Below are 20,636 nucleotides of genomic sequence, written 5' to 3'. Positions count from 1 at the left end.
CCACATTTTATATTATCACACTTATACAAACTAACGGGATAAAAATACCAAAGAAAGGTTTCTGCCCCAAGTTTATCACCTTGTCGTCACTTGGGTTCCTTAAATAGCTCATAGGCAGACGCAAGAAACAATAGAGTACTATAAATCAAACAAGGAACTGCAAAACACATGGAACCTCCTAAAGCTCCTGTCTAGATTGTTGTCCTGTCTAGACTCAAGGAACATCACAAAAAAAGACTAATGCCCAGACCCAGAGGCATTTCCCATACAATACGCACATGTTTGGATGCAAAGCTCATGTGAATTTTCTCATCCACGAATCAGCCATGAGGTTTTTGCTACGACTGTCCTTGAACAGTTCGAGTACCTCTTTCCAAACTTTTCACTTCTAAATCTGTGAGTTTGGAATCTATGTGAGTTTTTGATTGTAAAGGTTGCAAAATTCACAATGTTCTTGATACACAAGAGTTTTGAGTTCTCAGAGAAAGTGAGGAGACACCCCAGACTAGCTCCCATAGACTTCCTTCGCTATAACTCACCCTCTCATGTTCTCACCTTTCTACACTGGAAAGAAGATTGACAAATTCTCCCTTTCTGCTGTAAGACTAGCATGATTCTGCAATTTTTTTTGTGGAAGGGAGAGTAAATTGTTGTTTACTGGTGGAAGAATACTCCATTCCTAACACAATGTAACTGGGGCTCCCAGAACAATCACAAATACACAAAGCTCAAAACAGCCTTCTACCTTGTTAATGTATTTTGGCTCTCCTCCAGAAGGGAGATGAAGCCCAGAGTGCTTGCGCTGACAGCAAAAGCACAGTATGTGAGAGCACTGCTGGCACCTAGAACACGTTTATGAAACAGTCCAGATCAGAGAAGCAGTTTATCTTGTCACAGTGAACTAACTGTTGATGGATGCTTGCATGTTGGAACAATGTATCTATTAAAAACAGAAAGCTGTCTCAGTTAGACAGCCTCATACCTATCAGTGAAGAATTTGCCACATTCCCCCCCTATTTTTTAAAAGCAGTTTTATCTTCAGTTAGTAACTGAAGAAGCCACTTGAATTTCATGCCACCTTTCTTTCAGGTGCAAAATGTATTCCTTTCAGCAGTTTTTCATTCAAGCATGAACCCAGCCTGAGCTTCCATTTCCTACTCCATGCTTTTGCTGCCTAAAGTGGCAGCTTTGGGCACTGGTTGAAGGGCATCAACTCATTTGGAGGGCATCACCCACTTAGAGACCAAGTCACCCTCTTCTGAATCCTGCCTCACTACCCAACTGTTCACCTTTCCTGGCCTGCCCTTTTCCTAAGCTTTCTGTTACTCGTTTCTGGCATCGTGGCACCTTCCTGTCCTCCCTTCCATTTGATGCCTTCACCTCCCTTTCTCCTGCCTCCTCTGCAGTTGCCACTTTTTTCTAGAAGACATCACCATCCATGATCTGCTCCTCTCTCAACCATCCCATTTAATTATCTTCACTGAAACTTAGCTCTCTCCCCACCCTCACTGTTGTGGTCCTCTCCTTTGGAGGTCTCTCCTTCTCTCACACAATTTGATCTGAAGGTTGTGGTGATGGTGATGTTCTCTCCACCTCCTGCCAGCTCTATCCCCTGTCCAGCCCCCATCATACTGCTTCTACTTTTGATGTTATTGCAGCAGGACTCTACTCCCCAGTGCACTTTTTGTGTTGCTTTTGTGTTGCTGTTCTGAAACACCCTTCTGGTCCTCTCTCAAACTTCATTTCAGATGTTGATACCTGGCTTGCTTTTTTCTCTCTGACAACACCCCACCTTGTTCCTTGGCAAGCTGAACATTCATGTAATTCATTGGATCCAGCTGCCTTGCATCCCCATACTTTAGCCTCCTCCTTTGATCTCCAGCTGTGGCAGACTCACCCATGAATTGCCACGGGCAACTCTCTTGATCTTGCTTTTACCAAGAACTGTACAGTTGAGGAAGTACCTCTTTCTGATCATCACGGAATCTCCCTTTAACATTGCATATAGTTTATGCACTATCATATCCCCTCTCAGACTTTTCTTCTTCAGGTTAAACACATCAAGATCCCTTTCCTCATTTCTTGTTTTCCAGTCTTCTGAACATCCTCATTGGTCCTCTCTGAACCTACTCCAGTTTGACCGCACCCTTCCTAAAATGCAGTGTCCAGAACTGGATACAGTATTTCAAGAGATGTTTGACCAACACAGAGTAAAGCTGAGCCATTACTTCTCATGATTTCCAAGCTATGGTTCTACTAATGCAGGCTACAATTGCATTAGTCTTCTTTACAGCTGCATCAAAATGATAAAAAAAACTATAAATTGTCATATATAAAACCAATGATAAAAGGTGATCCCACAAACAACTGGGCATCAGTGCATACTTCATTGCCAAGGCAAGCAAAGCAACCTGTACAGCAGTGGTTCTCAAACCTCTTCTCAGAAGTCTGGGAAGAACTAAGTCTTTGCAGGGTTCAGGAGAAAACAGCGATGCAATTCTCAGGACCACGGCGCCAGGACAGAGGGGGGATTCAACTTGCCTCTCCCTGCGCCAGCCTCCACAGGGGAGCCTCGCAGACACCTCTGCAGGGATCCCCAAGTCTTAAAAATGTATCGATCGGAAACCACTTCAGGGGATCCTGATGATCATGTTGCTGCCTTCTCCCCATCCTTGCCCCTTAAGGGGGCAGTAACAAGTGCTTCTCAGGCTGGTGGGTCGTGAACCAGTTTGGGAACTACAATCCAATCCACACTCTCCTGGAAGTAAGCCCCATTGACTACAATGGGACTTACTTCTGAGTAGAAACGCATAGGACTGGACTTTTAAAAGCTCAGCATCCCACCTGTGAAAGGGGGAGGGGAGGGGAGGGGGATTGACAACAGCTGCCTTAGCTTCCTTCCAGCCCCAAGTGTCAGGCTGCAGCGTATTTGCTTAACTTTATGGAATTTAGCACAATGCATTGTTTGTTAATCAAGCCGAGTCAGGGAACAGAACTAATGTGTATAAATAGGCTCCACCTGAATTGCTTTTTGTGCTGCAATAGCAAAGTACATGTCAGTCTAATCCAGAGAACAAGTACTTTCTTGCAGGGCTCTCATTTCTAGCTTTGGATGTAGGTAGACAAAAAGGTATTGTTGGAAACTGTGTCATCTAAAAGACAAAAGCAGATGGACCTAAACAGTAAAATTCTTAGGAGAAGAATGGATATTGTGTGCATGAGTTTGTATTCCATAGCAAAAGGAATAGAATCTTTTTATCAATAACTGTAGTTAGAAACAAACTGATAACTATTTTCAAGCTGACGGAATTCCCCCCCCCCCCGATTTCCAAGTGAGAGCTTTGAAAAGTCATGCTAAGGCATGTATAAAAATTCCTAGTCAGCAAAATAGAAACAAAAGCTAATTACTGCTCTGCAGGTTTGCTATTCTTTAATCAAGCAATCTGTCTGATGTGCAGTTACATTTTCCCACCTGTGACAATTTTATACCATAAATCTTGCACACAATCAATTTATCAACTGAGGCATTAGCTGCTAATGATGTGGTCAAGGGGGGAGTATCAGGATGCAAGAATATGAACAATGTAGGATACAGGTAACTGGATGTAGGAATATTAACCAAAACAGCCAGTAGTCTTCTATACTGCTCTGAATTTCTGGGCAAAGTTTGTGAAGAGATGAAAAAAACTAACAAGTACAGTAGGGCCCCCAAATTGTGAAGTTCTGTTCTGATACAGAAACCGTGAATACAAGATGCGTTTGTCAATACTATATCAGCCCCAGTGCACCTCTACCTCCATGCCCATTCTATTACCTTATTTTTGTCAACTAGCATCGGAAGTGCTAGTGTTTCTTCCTTAAACCTAGCAAAATTCTTGCTAAATCAAAGAGTGACGTGCAGGCAACCAGCGTGCTCACAAGAGGGAGCCAAACTAAACACAACAGGAAGTGCTTCCTGTTCAGCTCCCTCTAGTGCAGGGGTGTCAAACATAAGGCCCGGGGGCCAGATGCGCCCCCCAGAAGCTTTTTATCTGGCCCTCAGGCTCTCAGCTGCTGAGGCGCTACAGCTGAAATGGCAGCCCACATGAAAATTGGGCTTTCCCAAATCTCGAAATATGATCAAGATTTGCCTACTTTCTTTTCTGTCATTTGCAGTTGAGTTTCTATATGAGAAAAGGGTCTGATTTCTGACCTTTAGCTGCTTAATGATGTCACTTTCTGCTTAATGACAATACTTCCGGCCCTCAGCTGGAGCCCTGAGTGCTAACTTCGGCCCTCTGTACGATACCCCTGCTCTAGTGTGCAATCTGGTTGCCTGCATATTGCTCTTCAGTTTAGAAAGACTTTTGCTTGGTTTCAGGAAGAAATACCAGCACTTCCAGCACTAGTACACAAAAACTAAGGCAATGGATTGGAAGGGAAACAGGATTCACAGATAAATGAATCCACAGGTACAGAAGCCCATCTGTATATCTTGATCATTTCTCAACAAACCTATCTGAAATTTGGTCAGAATATAGTGTTCAACAGCTGTGCTCTTCACAGCTGTGCCAAATTTCAGGCAGTTTTGACAAATTGTCCAAATTTTCCTCACATTTAGAATATATAAGGTTTAAAATGGCAGCATGCTCTTTGAATTGACAACCATGACTACAGATGAACTACCTCTCTTTTATAATAGTCCCAATTTAAACTGCTCTCTTTTTATTCTTCATTTTTCAGATTCCCTAATGTCATTAAAGAATTTAGGAGAAAAATAAACTAACACTGTTGAAGCAGACGAAGAAGAAACATCCTTACTGGTGGAATAAACTGGGTACCCACATATGCTAGTCTTCAGGTAGTCAACTGCAATAAGCATGGAATTAAAATATCAGTGTATCACAGGGTTAATCTCTCAATTTTAGGCTCCTGGTTCTTCAACAATCTCTGTGACATCTCACAGAAGACAAGCTGCATCTACTGAAATTCCCGCCTCTATTCAATTGTTAAAGGTCCAGTGGCCGGAAAGTTGAAAGGTTGGCCATCCCTGGTGTATCATGTCCTCAGAGGTGCTGTTAATGTAACTGTTTGGTGAGGCTGCAAATAATTTAGGGCCCAATCCTTTAGGGCACTGCATCCAGTGGTGGTGGGGCAGTCACAGAGACCTCCTCAAGGTATGGGAACATTAGTTCCCTTATCTCAAGGTTGCATTGCAACTGCAACTGTTGGAAAGTTGGATAGGACTGGGCCTGTAGGGAAAGCGTGCACAATCACAGCATGTTTATGAAGGCAGCCCTTCATAGTAAAACGTAAGTAAAATGTAGCTGGCAATATGCATCGTTCCCCGACTCTTCTCCCAACCCTGGAAGTCAATGAACAGATGAAATGAGCCATTTCAATTAAATCTTCAAATACTAGGTACACAATATTAGAATCACATATTAGTGGCACAGCTGAAAATGTTTGCAGAGAGGCATAGAAAGTAGTGCAGTATCTTATATGTGTAAAAACTAAGTAGGGCTTCTATCACTGTGTTCCCTCCATGGTTTTTAGTTGCCACCAAAACTGTCCCACCCTTCTTGCTCATGCATTATGCTAAGCAAAGAGAGCAGTGCAGATGACTAGGAACTTGTTCACACTTGAATTTGTCCCTGAGGTAATGAAGAAGAGATGAACATCAGCTCCCAGTGCCAGAATTAATATTGGTGTGAATGCAGATTGCTGCAAAGGGAGGCTGCAAGCAGGGGTAATGCACACAGCAATACTATATGTTCAGCTCCACAATCCAATGAAAGCCCTAGCATAGCCTCAACAAGTTCATCGGAAATCTGGTCACCTGAGAAGCTGCAAAAATGTCTCTCATAGAAACCTATCAGAATGCTGCTGAACAATCTTCATCACTGTTAAAAAATGTTTAATCACTTCAGCCCTTCCACACTTCACAACCTGAAAGTATGTGAGAGTTACTCCTGCCTCCTGGCCTCTCTTTGAAGAAATGTACCCATACAAAAAAACCATATATACCACTGCAAATAAAAATCAAGGATTTTCTCAGTCATAGGGAAATTCAAACTGCCTTGCCAATTCCCTTTGTCAGCAGGCTCTAAATTCAGATTTATGGGTACAGCTGCATGATGTCAAAAGTCTATTCTTTCCTGAAGGTCAAACTGACACCCTGCATTTCTAACATTAACAGTCTGTGAGTGTCAGCAAAGTATCTCTCCTGATGTATGGGATTAGATCATCATTTCCAGATCTAACAGAAATGACTTTCTAATAACACCTTTCCAAGTCAGCAATTGCTTCAGTTGCCACAGAGATACGATTTGACTGCAAACTGGGCAGGACTCTGAGATAATCTTATTAAGGAGTTGTTTGCGCTATGAACAAGTCTGAGAAAGCCTGTTACACAGCATTCATTACAAAGCCAAAGTGTTTACAAGATGCTGCCATAAAATCTTTTTTCTCCCTTGTGCTTTCTTGGCACTGACAAAGGGATGAGAATGGCAAGCCCTGGACCTTGGACAGGGATTGCTTTCATCCACCTAGGGATTCATGTGCTACTACAGGATTTTAGGCTAAGCATGCTTTGCAGCATATTCCTCAGGATCACTACATGTATCTACCACTATTAAACAATAATAAAACAGTTTCAAGCATATTTAATTTTGATCCTGCAAGATTTCTTTTTGTACCTACTGAAAGCAAAACCCTAAAGCAGCAACTCCAGAGACTGATGGTAAGGAGAATGGAATTCACTTTATATACAGTTGGCGCTTGGTATCCACAGGGATCAGTTCCCCCCGCGGATACATAAGCCCATGTATAAGTGAATTTGTGGGTAGCAGCCATCATAGAAGGCTTCCAGTCATGTTGGGAAGAAGCTGTTCTGAGACACAGGGAGGCCATGCGCGAACTCCTCATGCCTCAGAACAACTTCTTCCCAATGCAACCAGAAGACCTTCCAGTTGCATCTAGAGATACATTGAGGCTCTCCTGATGGGTCAAATCTGTGTGTTCTAAACCTGCAGACAGGAAGGACCAACTTGTTCTTGGATCTCCCACCAGAGAGCCTGGAACTCTGCTCCACTGAATCACAGAAAGCTGCTTTATATTGAACCAGATCGTTGGTTCATGTCAGTGGTTTTCTAGGGCTTTGGGCAGGAATCTTTCTCTGTGCTACTTGGAGGTGCCAGGGACTGAACGTGGGACCTTCTACATGCAATGTAGGTGCTCCACCACTGAACCACAGCCCTTCCCTTCTGTCGGCTGTTACAAGAAGCCATTCCCACCGGGGATCCAACTTGCTGTTCTCCTCTGCCATGAATAATTAATACTCCAGCCCCAAGGAGAATGCTGACTGATGGTGTCTTCCAACGCTCTGCCAAGAGAAACTGCCAACAAAATCCCCAGTGGTTCTGCACAGAACTAATGGGCCAATGTGTCAAGGGCAAAATCAGCACTAGTACCCTAAGTCATCAGGCTAAGTGAGACATCTGGAAAACAATTTCTGTCTTTAAAAATCTGGTATTTACAATTCAAGACAATATTAAAGAGAATTTTGCATACTATTATTTGCTATTGGGCTCATGCCACCTATGATGGTCATTAAAAAGAAACTCCCCACTTTTCACATAGGGTGTCAAAATCCTTCACAACCATAAGGAACCTATGTATGCAATTACTGTTTATAGCACTCAAGAAATTGCTTAACCCTGCCAAAGCACAGGAACCCCTGCATCTCACTGCATTTGCTGTCAAAATGTTCTAAGTGAAACCTTTCATTTGCTTGGACAAAAGTCAATGAAAGCTCTCTGCTTTGTTTTCCTGACAAAACACCTCACTTATTTTTCAAGAGGAAATGATTTTCTTTGGCATAAGCTTACCTGCACTCTGGAAGAGGCTTGGAAGGTTTGTTAAGTGTTATAACTGCCTAGATAGCAGGACATTTGTGTACTGAAATAATATTATGCTTTGTAGAGTTCCACCTTTTTAAAAATATCACAGAATAGTCAACGTAACAAATATAACCTTATCCCAAGAATTTTACTGTGCTACATAACTTCTGAAGGTACACTCTACCCATGTTTGAAATTCTCACCCTTATGCAGTGAGAATGATTCCTAATGTGGAAATGCTTTAGAGCTGATGCATATAACTTTTCAAATGTTTGCAGCTTTTAAAATTAACAATTATTTACAAATATATGGTTACCTTATAATTGTTTGGGAATATACCACACTTGCCCAAGGCAATCTTGATAAGCATTTAGAAAGCAATTTTTTATCAATTCAGCATTAAGACCGAGCCAAACAACTGGCCTTGTGAGAATTTTTAGTGTATAAGAGCATGGTGCTCATACCAGAGGTTCTCAAACTGGGTTATAGCAACACCCCAGCCAGGGAAGCCCTGCCTCTATCCCTTTAAGGAGCGGGGCAGGGGGGTGGCAGTGCCATGGTCACTCTGCTGCCAGGGACAGGAGGGTTTCTTTTACTTACCACAGCCAGCGCTGGCCTCCAGGGGTGGTGCAGGGAGCTCCACAGACCCCTCTGCAGGTTCCCTGAGCATCAGAAAAGCTAATAATAGCAATCGTGTCCCACTTACAGTTTGTGATTGTGAAAATGGAAGTAGGTTGCAATCATTATTTTTAACTTTTTTGAGGCACAGGGACCTCTGCAGAGTGGTCTTCTGGGCTTCCTGTGACCACCGGAGGCCAATGCTGGGTATGGTAAGTAAAATAACCCTAATGTCCCTGGCAGCAGCACGATCATGGCAATCACATCGCCACCATCCCCTTGCCTCTGCAAAGACTTAGAGCAGTTAATGAACTCCCTGAGAGCTTGGGAACCGTTAGCAGATACTATTGTTTTATATGCAGTGCTAGCCAACTTCCTTTCAGAAATGACACTTCTTTAAAACATCATGTGTTAATGAATCAAAGCTGATTCTGGCCTAGCTCTTATAAACCAGGTGTCAGAAAGAAAGGCTGCATCCTAGCCTTCTCTTTAACATCTAATTTTTAAGTGTAGGGCAATTTTTATATGGAAAAGTATCAGACTACAAAAGCCTTCATCTGCAGTCTGAAATGGTACAGACCAGTCACAGATATACAAATTCAGTGAGAATTAAAATTGTGGTCTGCCTTTACTAGCTATTCTTGGGTAATAAGGGATTTTTTTTTGCCATTCACACTGGGATCTCTCTCTAGTTAAAACACTTAGGACCTAATCCTATTCAACTTTCCAGAACGAATGCAAATGCAATGCAGCCAGGAGGTAAGGGAAGAAATATTCTCTAACCATGAAGTTAGTGATTACCTCCATGATTACCCCACCATCATGGAATGCAGCACATGCTCTGTTGGCATAGCTGCACTGATACTGGAGAGCTGGGTAGGATTGGGCCCTAAAAGATCCAAAAAGTCTCATATATGTGAACAAGAATCCCAGACCAGTTGGAAGGATAAGGAGAAAAATGATCTATGTGGGACACAGGAAAGCTATGCCAGACATACAAGACCAAAGTAGCCACAAAAGAACCACCCACCCTCTCTCCAGACATTCAGTCCTTTCCCCTGCTGCCCCACAGAATCCACTTTTTTCTGCAAAGAAAAACAAGTTCATACAGCAGTTAATACACTCAGTTGTGCTGTGCCAAGAAGGAACACAACTGACCACTGTGGCTGCTGCCAGTCTTGGCATGCTCTCATGCACTCCTCTCCCTAAGACTCTATGATGCTTTCTAGGTTGCATACATAGCAGAGAGCCGCACTTTACAGTTTTCACTCTTCTGACAAAAGCAAGCAAGCAAATTGAGATACAGCAGCATGCTTCCAGCTTGAGGAACATGGCGGACCATCACAACCACTGCTGATACAACAGAAGGAGTGCAAACTCACATGCATTGGCAGTACAACTATGTACAACTGATACAGTTTTTACTTTCCAAAGCTGATCTAATTATAAGGCTGGACTGAACAACACCAAGTAACCAAACATCACTGGCGTTATAAGATTGTGTAACACTGAACAAAGTTGTTCTTGTATCTCAAGGTTAACAATTATGATTAGGCAGTGCAAGGTAATATTACCAGTTGAATACAGTACTATCAGCGTAGCCTTCCGAAACAATATTTCCCCCCTACTGTTTTCACTTACAAGATAAGAATTCCTTTTTGGGGCAGAGCAGTATCTTGGGAGAGACAGGAAAATCACCCACAGGAATTACAGTATATGCTTAAAAGTTGTCAAACATCTATTTAAATTTACTGCCCTCTTTTAGATAACAAAATACATTCATAAGCAAAAAGCTCCACAAGAAAGAAAAAAGGGGAGTCAGTTCATTTCTATTGCAAATAAACAAAGCTCAGAATCATATTATGCAGATAGGAACAGGCTCAGAGATTCCCATTAAGTTCTATGACACAATTGGTATGATAGTTGAGGGGAGCATTAAACTGGAATCATAAGGGGAGAGAAGACATGATTAGTCTTTATTTCAGTGGTGCTCCCAAGAGCACATGTTTATTTTCTTCCATGCAGGTGAATGACTGCCATTCACTCCTATGGGAAAACCTAAAGTGCTGCATTGTGGGGAAACCCTGCTTCTCAACACTGGCAGGTCTCTAGACTCCACTGAGAGGGATGTCGCAAAGGAAGTGATATGTATGCATGCACATCATTCATTGCACTCTCGCTTTTCTCTGCCCTACCCTCACAATAGACATTTTACTGGTCATTACACAAGAATATAGGACCTGCAACAAAATGCATTTCTGCACCCTTACTGCCCCATCAGCTCAAGACAGTCAATTCCCTCTTCTTCACTGTCCCCGTGTTTTTTTAATTGATGTCTTAACATTCCACAAACCTGTGGACTACTGTGCATGCTCAGGCTCCATCAGGCTGTGGTGGGGGCCTTATTTCCCCTTGTTCCTTTTAATTAACAAAGATATCTCTTCCTGCATACTTAGGGAGTCCCTCAACTATGGAGAAAGGTGGCCCCATTTCGTTTGCATCCTGATAGGGACTCAACCACCTATGTTTGCTATTAATGTACATATGATGATTGCCTGTAATGTTAAAGCAGATAGGTCAAACAACTTTCCACCATTAAAAGCCTTAAAACTTTCTAAATGCTAATAAAATCCAGGCAGTTATTCCAAACTGTCTGAAATCTGGTATGCAGCATCTATATGCTGAGCACAATACCCAATTTCAGACAGATATATTGAGAAACGTCCATGATAAAGCTGTTTAAAAATAAAAACCCCAAAAGTTCCCCCCCCTTCACAGCTCGTTTGCCCTAGCATAATGTACCTGTTTTCTTGCCTTTATAAGTGTATCAAAAATATAAAGAAATAGTAAAGGATTTTGCCCTTCCTGTTCTTCCCCTCTGCAATGATTGTTTATCTGTCAAATTAAGGATTTAAAGTCTCATTGTAAGTCAATGCATATTTTTTCAGTGTAAGAGAATATGTGGGGGGCTGAAATGCTTAGTGGGGTCCAGGGTAAGTGCTTTTGAATTGGAATGAGAATGTACTTATATCTTTGGTTTTATCTGGTAGCATGCCAGTACGCTGTATGGCAATGATAAAGTTTTGAATTTCTATTGTTTCCTATGAATTGATCTTTCCCTGTTATAAGTCTAATAGCACAATTCTAAACATATTTACTTAGAAGCAAATATCTGAGTTCAATTATACTCTCTAATACAGGCAAAATATAAGATTTTTCAGGTCTAACTGTAGGAACTTGGGTGGAATTTAGGAATTGATCTAGGAACTACTATATCAATTACTGAGGTGAGAAGAATTTGTATCAACCTGTAAGTCTCCTCCACCACCACCACCACGCATTATCATGGAAGCTGTTTAGTGAAAACGTACAGAATGACTAGTAAACTACTGTGAGGTAAATATGCCTCAACTCTCACTATACTAATTGCTGTGAAGGACGAATACTGCACCATGTAAGGATGCATCGGGCAGAATTCATCACATGCGCCTGCAGTAAGTGATCAAAAGCTTTACTTGTAGAATTTCTTCATGGATGTATTTCCCCTGCCCTCCCCCCAGCCCAACACAGAACTAAAGCAACAAGGGGGAAAGGGGGTATATAGAAGGTAATTTGTAAGTGAATATAACATGTAAAACTGTACAAATATGTGCTGCTTACACAGTGCAGAAGTTAAACTTACGATTTTCATTATTTTGGAGCAGGAGTGAACATTTATGGATTACAATGCAATGAAAGTGGCAGAGGTTGGGGAACAGAGGAAGAGAGCAATCTGGCTCTGTGCACGAGTGCAGAGTTGCATCAACGTTCCTCATGCATCTATTCCCTGCCAACAGATTCATGCTCAGAGCTGAGCACAGCAGTTGGGCCTGTTGCAGCCTGAAAAGGCACAACCTTCCTCCCTAGACTTGCCAGAGCTACATGCTAAGAATAGCTGGCAAGAACAGAGTAGAAAGAAGAAGCCAAATTCTGTGGCTGCCACTGGTTATAAGTAGTGGGTCCAAGCATTAATACAGTACCTAGCCCCAAGTAGTAAGCTGGAGTAAAGTGAAAGGAAAGGGGTACTGGTGAGAGGGGGAAAGGTGTAGGCACTGTATGTTTTGAGAAAGTGCAAAGAGTCCTCTGCCTCCACCTATTCCTCACAATTCGCTGGAAGTTTCTTTTGCATTTTTCAAATGAACAGTCAAATAATTAACCATGGCTAGGACAACATAGAGGGGAAAAATAACTATAATAACCTAGGTGCAATTGAAAAGCCACTTTTATAATTTCCTTCATTCTATCCAGTTTTATGATTATTTGTAATAGCTAAAGTGCATATAAAGTTTTTAAAACTGTGTTTGGGGTCCTTCTGCATTTTACTTTGCAGTTACATTATCCCTGCCACCACCTTCTTAATTATTTAGACTAGTTACTAGCAAACAAATTGAGGAGCAGGGAAAATCTTCATTTTAGATTAAGTAATTGTAAAACCATAAACTGCCTGTGGTGTCCATGGAGCGGACTGGCACTACCAACGTTTTAAAACTTAATTAAATTTTATTGAGGTGTTTTTTAATGGACAAGATAAACACTTGGCTCAAATAAGAAGGACTTGCTCTCAAGGTGTATGTTAGTTTATTCTGAAACAATTTACACACCTTGAGAGTTCTTGTACACCTCTACCCTTTCACATTCATCAACCTGGGGAAAATTAATGTACAGACTGTCCAAACTCTATGAATATTTACTGCGAAGCCTTGCTGTGTTCAGTGAAGCTTAATTACATGTCAGCATGCACAAGATCACTTATTTAGATTGACACACACTTTTATAGAGAGAAAATAGAATGATGCAAATTAACATTAATGCTTCAATAGGAAAGAATCCCATTATCTAAACCAGCATTTAAGTAAGTCCTACTGAACTCAATGGAACTTACTTCAGAATGGATATGCATAGGCTTGGCCACATCCTATGGCAGTGAATTCCATAAGTTAACTATGTTTTAACTTATGCACAAGTTTTGGCTGGCCTTTGGTCACAAACCAAAGTTCATGTTTTTATTTACCTTCCCCAATTTGGGAGATAGGCAGGCTCTTTTATCTGACATTTTGCTGAGCTGCTGAGGCACTGGGTGTCGTGAAGCATAGTGTGACTACGAAGACAACCCCACTCTCTACACCCTAGCTCAAGCAAATTGCTGAAGGTCACCATATTTGTCACAATAGGGGTAGATGCTTATTATGGCGAGCAAATCCGTGGACTTCTGTTGCGTGAAACAGTACTTCCTTTTGTCTTTTGAGCAATTTTACTGGGTGACTCAAGCTGTATTGTGACAGCAAAATAAAAAATCACTATCTGATGTTTACATGGCATTCAAAATGTATAAATTTGTAGTGTTTATCAATCTTTTGTTATGTAAACCACTTTGTGACTTTTACTGAGTAATGGTATATAAATAATAGTCATCTTTTTTTTAATCTGAAAAGCCACAAACACTTTAGCCCTTCCTTGGAAGAAAGATCAATGTCAAAGTGATCAATACTTTTTCCAGCTTCAACTTCCTTTTTTGAAACTGAATGTTCAGTACAGTACACAGTATATCAAATGCAAACACCATGGATTTATGGAAAGCATACTGGCAGCTTTTCAAATACTTGCTAATTCCCAACAGTAAATATACCTTTTTTATTGTTACTGCACATTGCTGACACTTTGGTGAGCTATCTACTACAACCCTTTGTAGACAGTCACAGTTAATTCAGAACCCATTGATGTAAATATAGATTATTGCCAATGTACATTCCTACACTTACTTACATGGGCAGCCCAATGCTAACCTGCTCTGGCACAGCCAGTCAACATGGCCTGCGCTGTATCCAGTGCAGGTTAGGAGGCGGCTGGTGGTCTCCTGGGGGTTAAAGGATATTTGTCCCTTACCCCATGTAATGCTCCAGTGGCCCTATAGGGTTACTCAGATCTCCATCAACTATTTAGCTGGCAGAAGTCCAGGAGGCCCTGTATAACACTGGGAGGCCCAGCAGGGGGGTTAGAATATGGCAGAGGAGGACTTCACCAAAACTGCCCCTTCCGAGACCTGTCCCACACACCGCTCCATCCCCCCATCCAAAAACACCCCTCTTTGCCTCCGAAATTCCCTCCCACAACTCTGTCCCAGGCCCTGCACCACTAGGTGGCATACCTCAGAAGGCAGCTGGGCCTCCGAATAAAGCATCACTGGGGTGGCATAGGCCTCCCTGGTGCTGCTTACCTGCATAGTGTCACAAATGTGCACTAGCCAAAGACGCAGTAAGAATTGTGCTCTGAATCTCATCTGCCCAGTTCAGAGACATCCTTCTGGACCACTTCACATTCCTCTGAGGTTTCACCACCTGAATAATTTAGCACTATCTACCAAGTTGGTCTCTTCTGTTCACCCTTCAGACTACAAGTCATTATACTGCAGTGGTGCCAATACAGGGAGGACTCCGCTGCACTTCCCTCCACTGTAAAATCTTTCCCTTTATTTGCTGACTCTCTGCTTCCTCTGGTTTAATTAGTTATTGATCCATGAGGACCTGTTCTGTTATCCTATAACTCCAAGGTTCTCAAACTGGAGTGTCACAACGCCCCTACCAGAGAGCCTCAGCCTCTGGCCCCTTAAGGGCAGGGGAAGGCAGCAATGTGATCCCCAAGATTGTATTGCCAACAGGGGGGCCAAGGTTTTTACTCACAGGGTCCACAGGCTCCCCAAAGAGGTGAGGGGACTCCTGCACAGCCCTCTGCAGGGCTCCCCAAGTCTTAGAATATCAAAAATAAGTGATCGCAAACCACTTCCAGTTTCGCAACTGCATACCAGAATTGGTTTGTGATAGCTTTTTCTCAGTATTCTAGGATTCTGAGAGCTCTGTGATGGGCTGTGCTGGGCTCCCTGCACCTCCTGGACACTGCAGCAGCTCCCTGTTAATTAAAAATACCCTTCGCTGCCCCCCCATCTGGAGCTTTACTTCCAAGAAGTTTGAGAACTTTGCCACAACTGCTAGGTTAGGAGCCTTTAAGGTACAATGACATGATTCACTTATAACCCATAAAAAAAACAGGAAAAAGCTAAAAATGATTGGAAGTAAAATCTACCAATTGTGCATGTCTAGAACCTAATAGTAATAGTTATACCATCTTAAAATAAAAGGTATATTACACCACTGAAACACAGTCATCCACCTTGGCATGAAGTGAAAAATAAATTTCATCAAAAAGCATGCCTGGTAATGGTAACTAACAAACTTTATAAGAAGAAAAATAAGAGGAAAAAATAATCCACTTCTGCATACAATAACTTGTTTCTAAAAGAAGTACAGTATACGAAAAATACATTTAAGGACGAAGTGCAGATACAAGGCACAATCATTTGACAACTATAAGTGAAATGTTGCAAAGGGCAATAGTATTGCTGGCTTGAAATCTCCAAAACTTAACATTTCATCTATCAGTATGAATAGCTCATTTTTCTACTCATATCCTGATAACTACAATCCAAATAAAAGTAGCTATGTCTTTACATGAACTAGAACTCATGCAACCTGATCTATGAATGTTTATTCAGAATTGGGGTCACTTTGTTGAATGGGGGCTTATTTCCAAATAAATGTGCAAAAGTAATGCAGCCTTAACAATGGAAAAACAACTGTAATGTCATTTTTAAGTGACAAGTGGGATCAGTTCAACAAGCCTACCCCCTCCCCAGGTATCAGGTTACAGAAATTAGGATGTCTTTTCCAGAAGCACACTTTCAAACCAATCATTTCTACCTCTAGGCTGCTGATTCAGTCTTACACAACAGATCAAAACTACAATTTTATTACACAATTTGAGAGGCTAGAAGCCACATGACAGGGCCTCCTTATCTTGATTAAATAAGGCCCACATTTAGTAGCAAAGCATATTCTGAATGCGGGAAGTATAAGCCATGATGACACTTTCCTGAAGCTTTAAAAGCAAAGGCCATTTTTCCAATTAAACTCAAAGAGCAATCAGCAGCTGTTCAACAGATTTCCTCAATCAAGCAGCAAAAAGTGTCTTACATACCGTGCAGCCTTCTACGCTCTTCATACAAGAGTCACTGAACTCTGTATACTGAAGAAACACACACAAGATCAGGCTGAAACACAACCTATCCAGAGTACCAACAAACCACTGCATTATAGAACCACTTATTTTGTAATCATTATGCACATGCAAAAGTAATTCACATTTGGACACTTCTTTGCACTCAGGACTCATTTCTTACAAAGAGAAGTAAATACTGAAGAAACTTCCATGTAGAGGATGGTTCCAGAGGTAGAGACACATCAGTCTATTGCAGCCAGCATACAGAGTCTTGCTGCACCTTAAAGACTTTTCACGGCAAGAACTTTCAAGGACTAAAGCTGATTTCATCAGAACTATTCACCTGAGATGGCAGATACATGTATTCAAGGAAAAAAAATTATAAATACTTGTAGCAGGGCCAAACAACTATGAAATGAAAGTGGTCTATGATGTTTCTATGGAAACAACACATACACAGGCTTTGCACAGGACTGTCACAGTCATGGTCTCCACTTTTTTCCCCTCCATACCAGTATGCATAGGTATATGTATACAACTTGCCAAAAGAATGCATCGAACAAAATGGGTTTTCACTAATGAAATCTTAAGCCAAAATAAATCTGCAAGCCAGTGCTACAAGACTCTCTCTTATTTAAGAGGCTTATTTCAGCCCACCCTGTTTTTCTAAACAGGGTTAGAGGTTTGATAAAATCATACTCTTGTGGCTTGATTACAATATCCTTAGGATACTAGAGGCCTCTTTGAAGTCACTTAATTAGCAAATGCCTTCCTCACTTAGTGGCAGCAAAAGTAACACTATTAGGAAGTGGGATAAATAGTCTCATAATTGAAGTACTTGGCAGTAAAGCTGACTATGAAAGGTCAGACGCTCCAGGCTCATGACCAATGACTAGACAGGATCCTCATCAGGAACAGAATTAAACAGCACCCTGCAGAATTGAATGTCAACACTCACAGGTGCATTTCACAATATGGACAGCACAGAGATTTCATAAGCTTTTAAAACAAAACAATATTAACATACTGTATCAATTTGCACACCCCCAATTATACTCAACTCTGGTGCATAATACAGACATAGTGGCTACTCTGGTCATCCAACTGTCCTTGGTGGAAGGATCCTATGCCATCAGCAAGGCTTCTATGTTTCTTTCAACACAACATAAATGTACATTCCAGGTAGGTGAGACTAGGTGCTTCTAATCTACAGTACAACCCTAACTAGTTCAACAACCAGCCTCAGGAACCCCAAGAACTTTAGTTCTGTGAAAGAGGTCTAAAATTCAAATTCTCAGTCTCTTCATAGAGTGCCCAAGATTCTTTGAGAGTAATAGTTTAACTGATGAACAAAGCGAAGTATGAATGTTTGTTTACAATGACAATGCACCCTCTGCAAAAGAAACACTAAAGAATTTGTCTTTTAGGAATTAAATATCACAAAGGGGGCCTTCCTGAAAAACCCTGAGTTAGAACTAGAAAGGGATCCAATGGATAACACAAGTGAAAGCATCCCACATCAGTAGATACCTCAAATACTTGAAACAAACTTTTTTAAAGGAAAGAAAATATCATGATCTGGGATTACTAACTGATAGCTGTCTGATCTGATCAATGACAGAAGCAATAGATATCAGTGGTTTACAGTAGGTCAACAGGTCAATGATCTAGTGAGCTACTCAAGAGCAAATACTATAGCGAACAAGCCTTCTTGCTGGATTCAAACAACTAGTATAGTAGTTGTATAGTACATGTATAATATAGTATAACATGCTATAGCACTTTTCAAGGCAAAGAGTTGAACATCTCAATAACACTGCAAACAGTCTCCTACTTGACGGTCTTGAAATACAATGTCTAAGAAACACTAAAAGAAGTCCCCTCCTGTGAATACCTAGCCACTATTCAATTACTGCCAATCTTCATTTTAGAATGCAGTAGTTCAACACCAGTCAACAGATCTTCACAAAGGTTAGATTCAAACAATCAGTGTACTTATCTGTATTGGGACCAGAAAGAACTGAGAAGTCCCAAAGACGCCACAACTGGGAAGATTAGTTAGGTCAACCAGTGGTATGGATACCACCAGAGGTAGCTGAGGTGGTGTCTGGTGGTACTCTCATCCCAGATCCCAGACACCTGCTGCCCAGCAACAACACCAGGAATGCAACACAACAAACAGCAGCAGGAGGCTCAACTTGGTAGACAGTGCTCCAAAGCAAGCTTTTCCGTGCTTGAAAAAGCCCATCCACCTGGGGCCTCTTACTGGGCTTTGTTGCATTGCATCTACCAGCCCAGAAGAAATTAGCGATGTTACTTCTGTGGTACTCGGAATAGATGGACCATGTGAAGTAGTATGGCAGAGGACAACCATTGAAAAACACTGAACTAGTTGGCTGCAGCATGTCCAAAACCTCACACCCATCACTCACTGCAAAACTTCAAGACAAGTGAGTTGTACTTGTTGTGGTGACCACAAAACTCAACACTAACTGAAGGGTCAGGGGGAAGACAGCCTCCATGGTTTCTGCCTGCAGTGTGACCTGGCAGGATCCACGCAGTCCCACCTACCCGTCCTTCAGAGCCAACTTGTTAACATTAATCGGCTGGGATTTTCAACCAGTGGTCTGCAGGTATGCCACAGGGGTCTGGGTGAGGGTCATTTATTAATAGGGCAAATGGGGGATGTGAGCCTTGGCTGTCAGTGCAGTGTACCTTATCAAATGTAAAAAAGAAAAAGACCAAAGGTGTGCGTTGATAATTTTCGTGCCTTGTCAGTGCGCTGAAAGATGAAAAAAATGGAAAATTGCTGGCCTCTGCCCCATGTCACAGGCAAGGAGAAGAGGCTGAGAGACCGCATTTCAGTCTTAAGTGACTGAGGCTGCCATCCTATTCACATTTACCTGGGAGTAATACCCATTGGCTCCCATGGGATTTACTTCCGAGTAGACACAAGAGAGGCCACAATCCTAGCCACACTTACATCGGAGTAAGCCCCACTGACTGTAATGGGACTTACTTCTGAATAGTCATGCCTATGATTGGGATCTGGGGCCACAATCCTCTCCAGGAGTAAGTCCCATTGACTATCATGGGACTTACTTCTGAGGAGGCACGCCGGGCCTTGGGCTCTCAAAACATGAAGCAACACGAAGAATTCTCGCTCAGCCGACCCAGGTGGCCCTCCTCAGCCGTGTCGTCGACCGCGAGGGGAAGAGGCGACCCCGTCCCTCGAAAGGGCCGGGCAGCCAGCCAGCCAGCCAGCCAGGGCCTGACACCCACTGCGGGAGGCAGAGGAGCCCGAGTCCGTCAGGAGCGATACTCACAGCGCGGCGGTGCCGGGAGGCAGCGGCGACAGCAGCCCCGGCTCCAGGGTCCGGCCCAGCGGGCGGAGGCGGCTGCAGTCCAAGAGCCCTCGGCGGCAGGAACAAGGCACGGCGGCGGCGCAGGGCTCCGCGGCCGCCCGCCGAAGGAGCAGCAGCAGCAGCAGCAGCAGCGACATCGGCGCTCCCCGGCCAGGCCCCGAGCCCCGCCGCATCGTCCCTCCTGCGGCCTGCGATCCCGGACGCGCTCACCTCGAAGCAAGTCCCATTGGAGTCAACGAGGCTCGCTCCGGGGTAGCCGCGCACAGGAGGGCGCTCGGCTCCCTCCCCAAGTCGCTCGCTCACTCACTCTCTCCCCCTCCCGCCCCGCGGGCCCGGCCAGGCAGCAGCAGCGCTGCGAGCTCGGCCTCGCCCACCTGCGCGCAACGAGCCTGGAGGGGGAGGAGCCAGCCAGCCACCCTCAGGAGGCTTTGCGCACGCGCCACGGCTCTGAGGAAAACCGTCGCAAAGGGCTTTGGGGAGTGGGCGGGGCAACAACGGCCGCCAGGGGGCGGGGCGGGAACTTGGCCGTTGAGAAAAGGGGCGTGGTAACGCGAAGACAGCGGGGTGGGGCTGGCAGGTCGGTTGGCAAGGAAAGGGGCGGGGCTGGCATCCCATCTCAGCAACGGGGGGGGGGAGAAACAGCACTGAGTTTTTCAGTGTACCTCAAGGAGTAGTATATAAGTTG

General features: G+C 43.1%; 1 protein-coding gene across 1 annotated transcript in view; it reads right to left on the bottom strand.

The window, feature by feature from the left end:
* The window catches only part of LRIG2 (leucine rich repeats and immunoglobulin like domains 2), a 53,151-nt gene extending 32,926 nt beyond the window's left edge, over positions 1-20,225 (bottom strand). Inside the window, exon 1 of the mRNA XM_066624241.1 lies at positions 19,913-20,225. Within this exon, the coding sequence (XP_066480338.1) occupies positions 19,913-20,124 (212 nt within the window). The 5' untranslated portion in view covers positions 20,125-20,225. The remainder of the gene's footprint in view (positions 1-19,912) is intronic.
* Positions 20,226-20,636: the final 411 nt, after the last annotated feature.

The sequence above is a fragment of the Tiliqua scincoides genome, chromosome 4, assembly GCF_035046505.1.
Source record: "Tiliqua scincoides isolate rTilSci1 chromosome 4, rTilSci1.hap2, whole genome shotgun sequence".
NCBI classification, from domain to species: domain Eukaryota; kingdom Metazoa; phylum Chordata; class Lepidosauria; order Squamata; family Scincidae; genus Tiliqua; species Tiliqua scincoides.
This window is presented reverse-complemented; position numbering and strand designations above follow the sequence as displayed.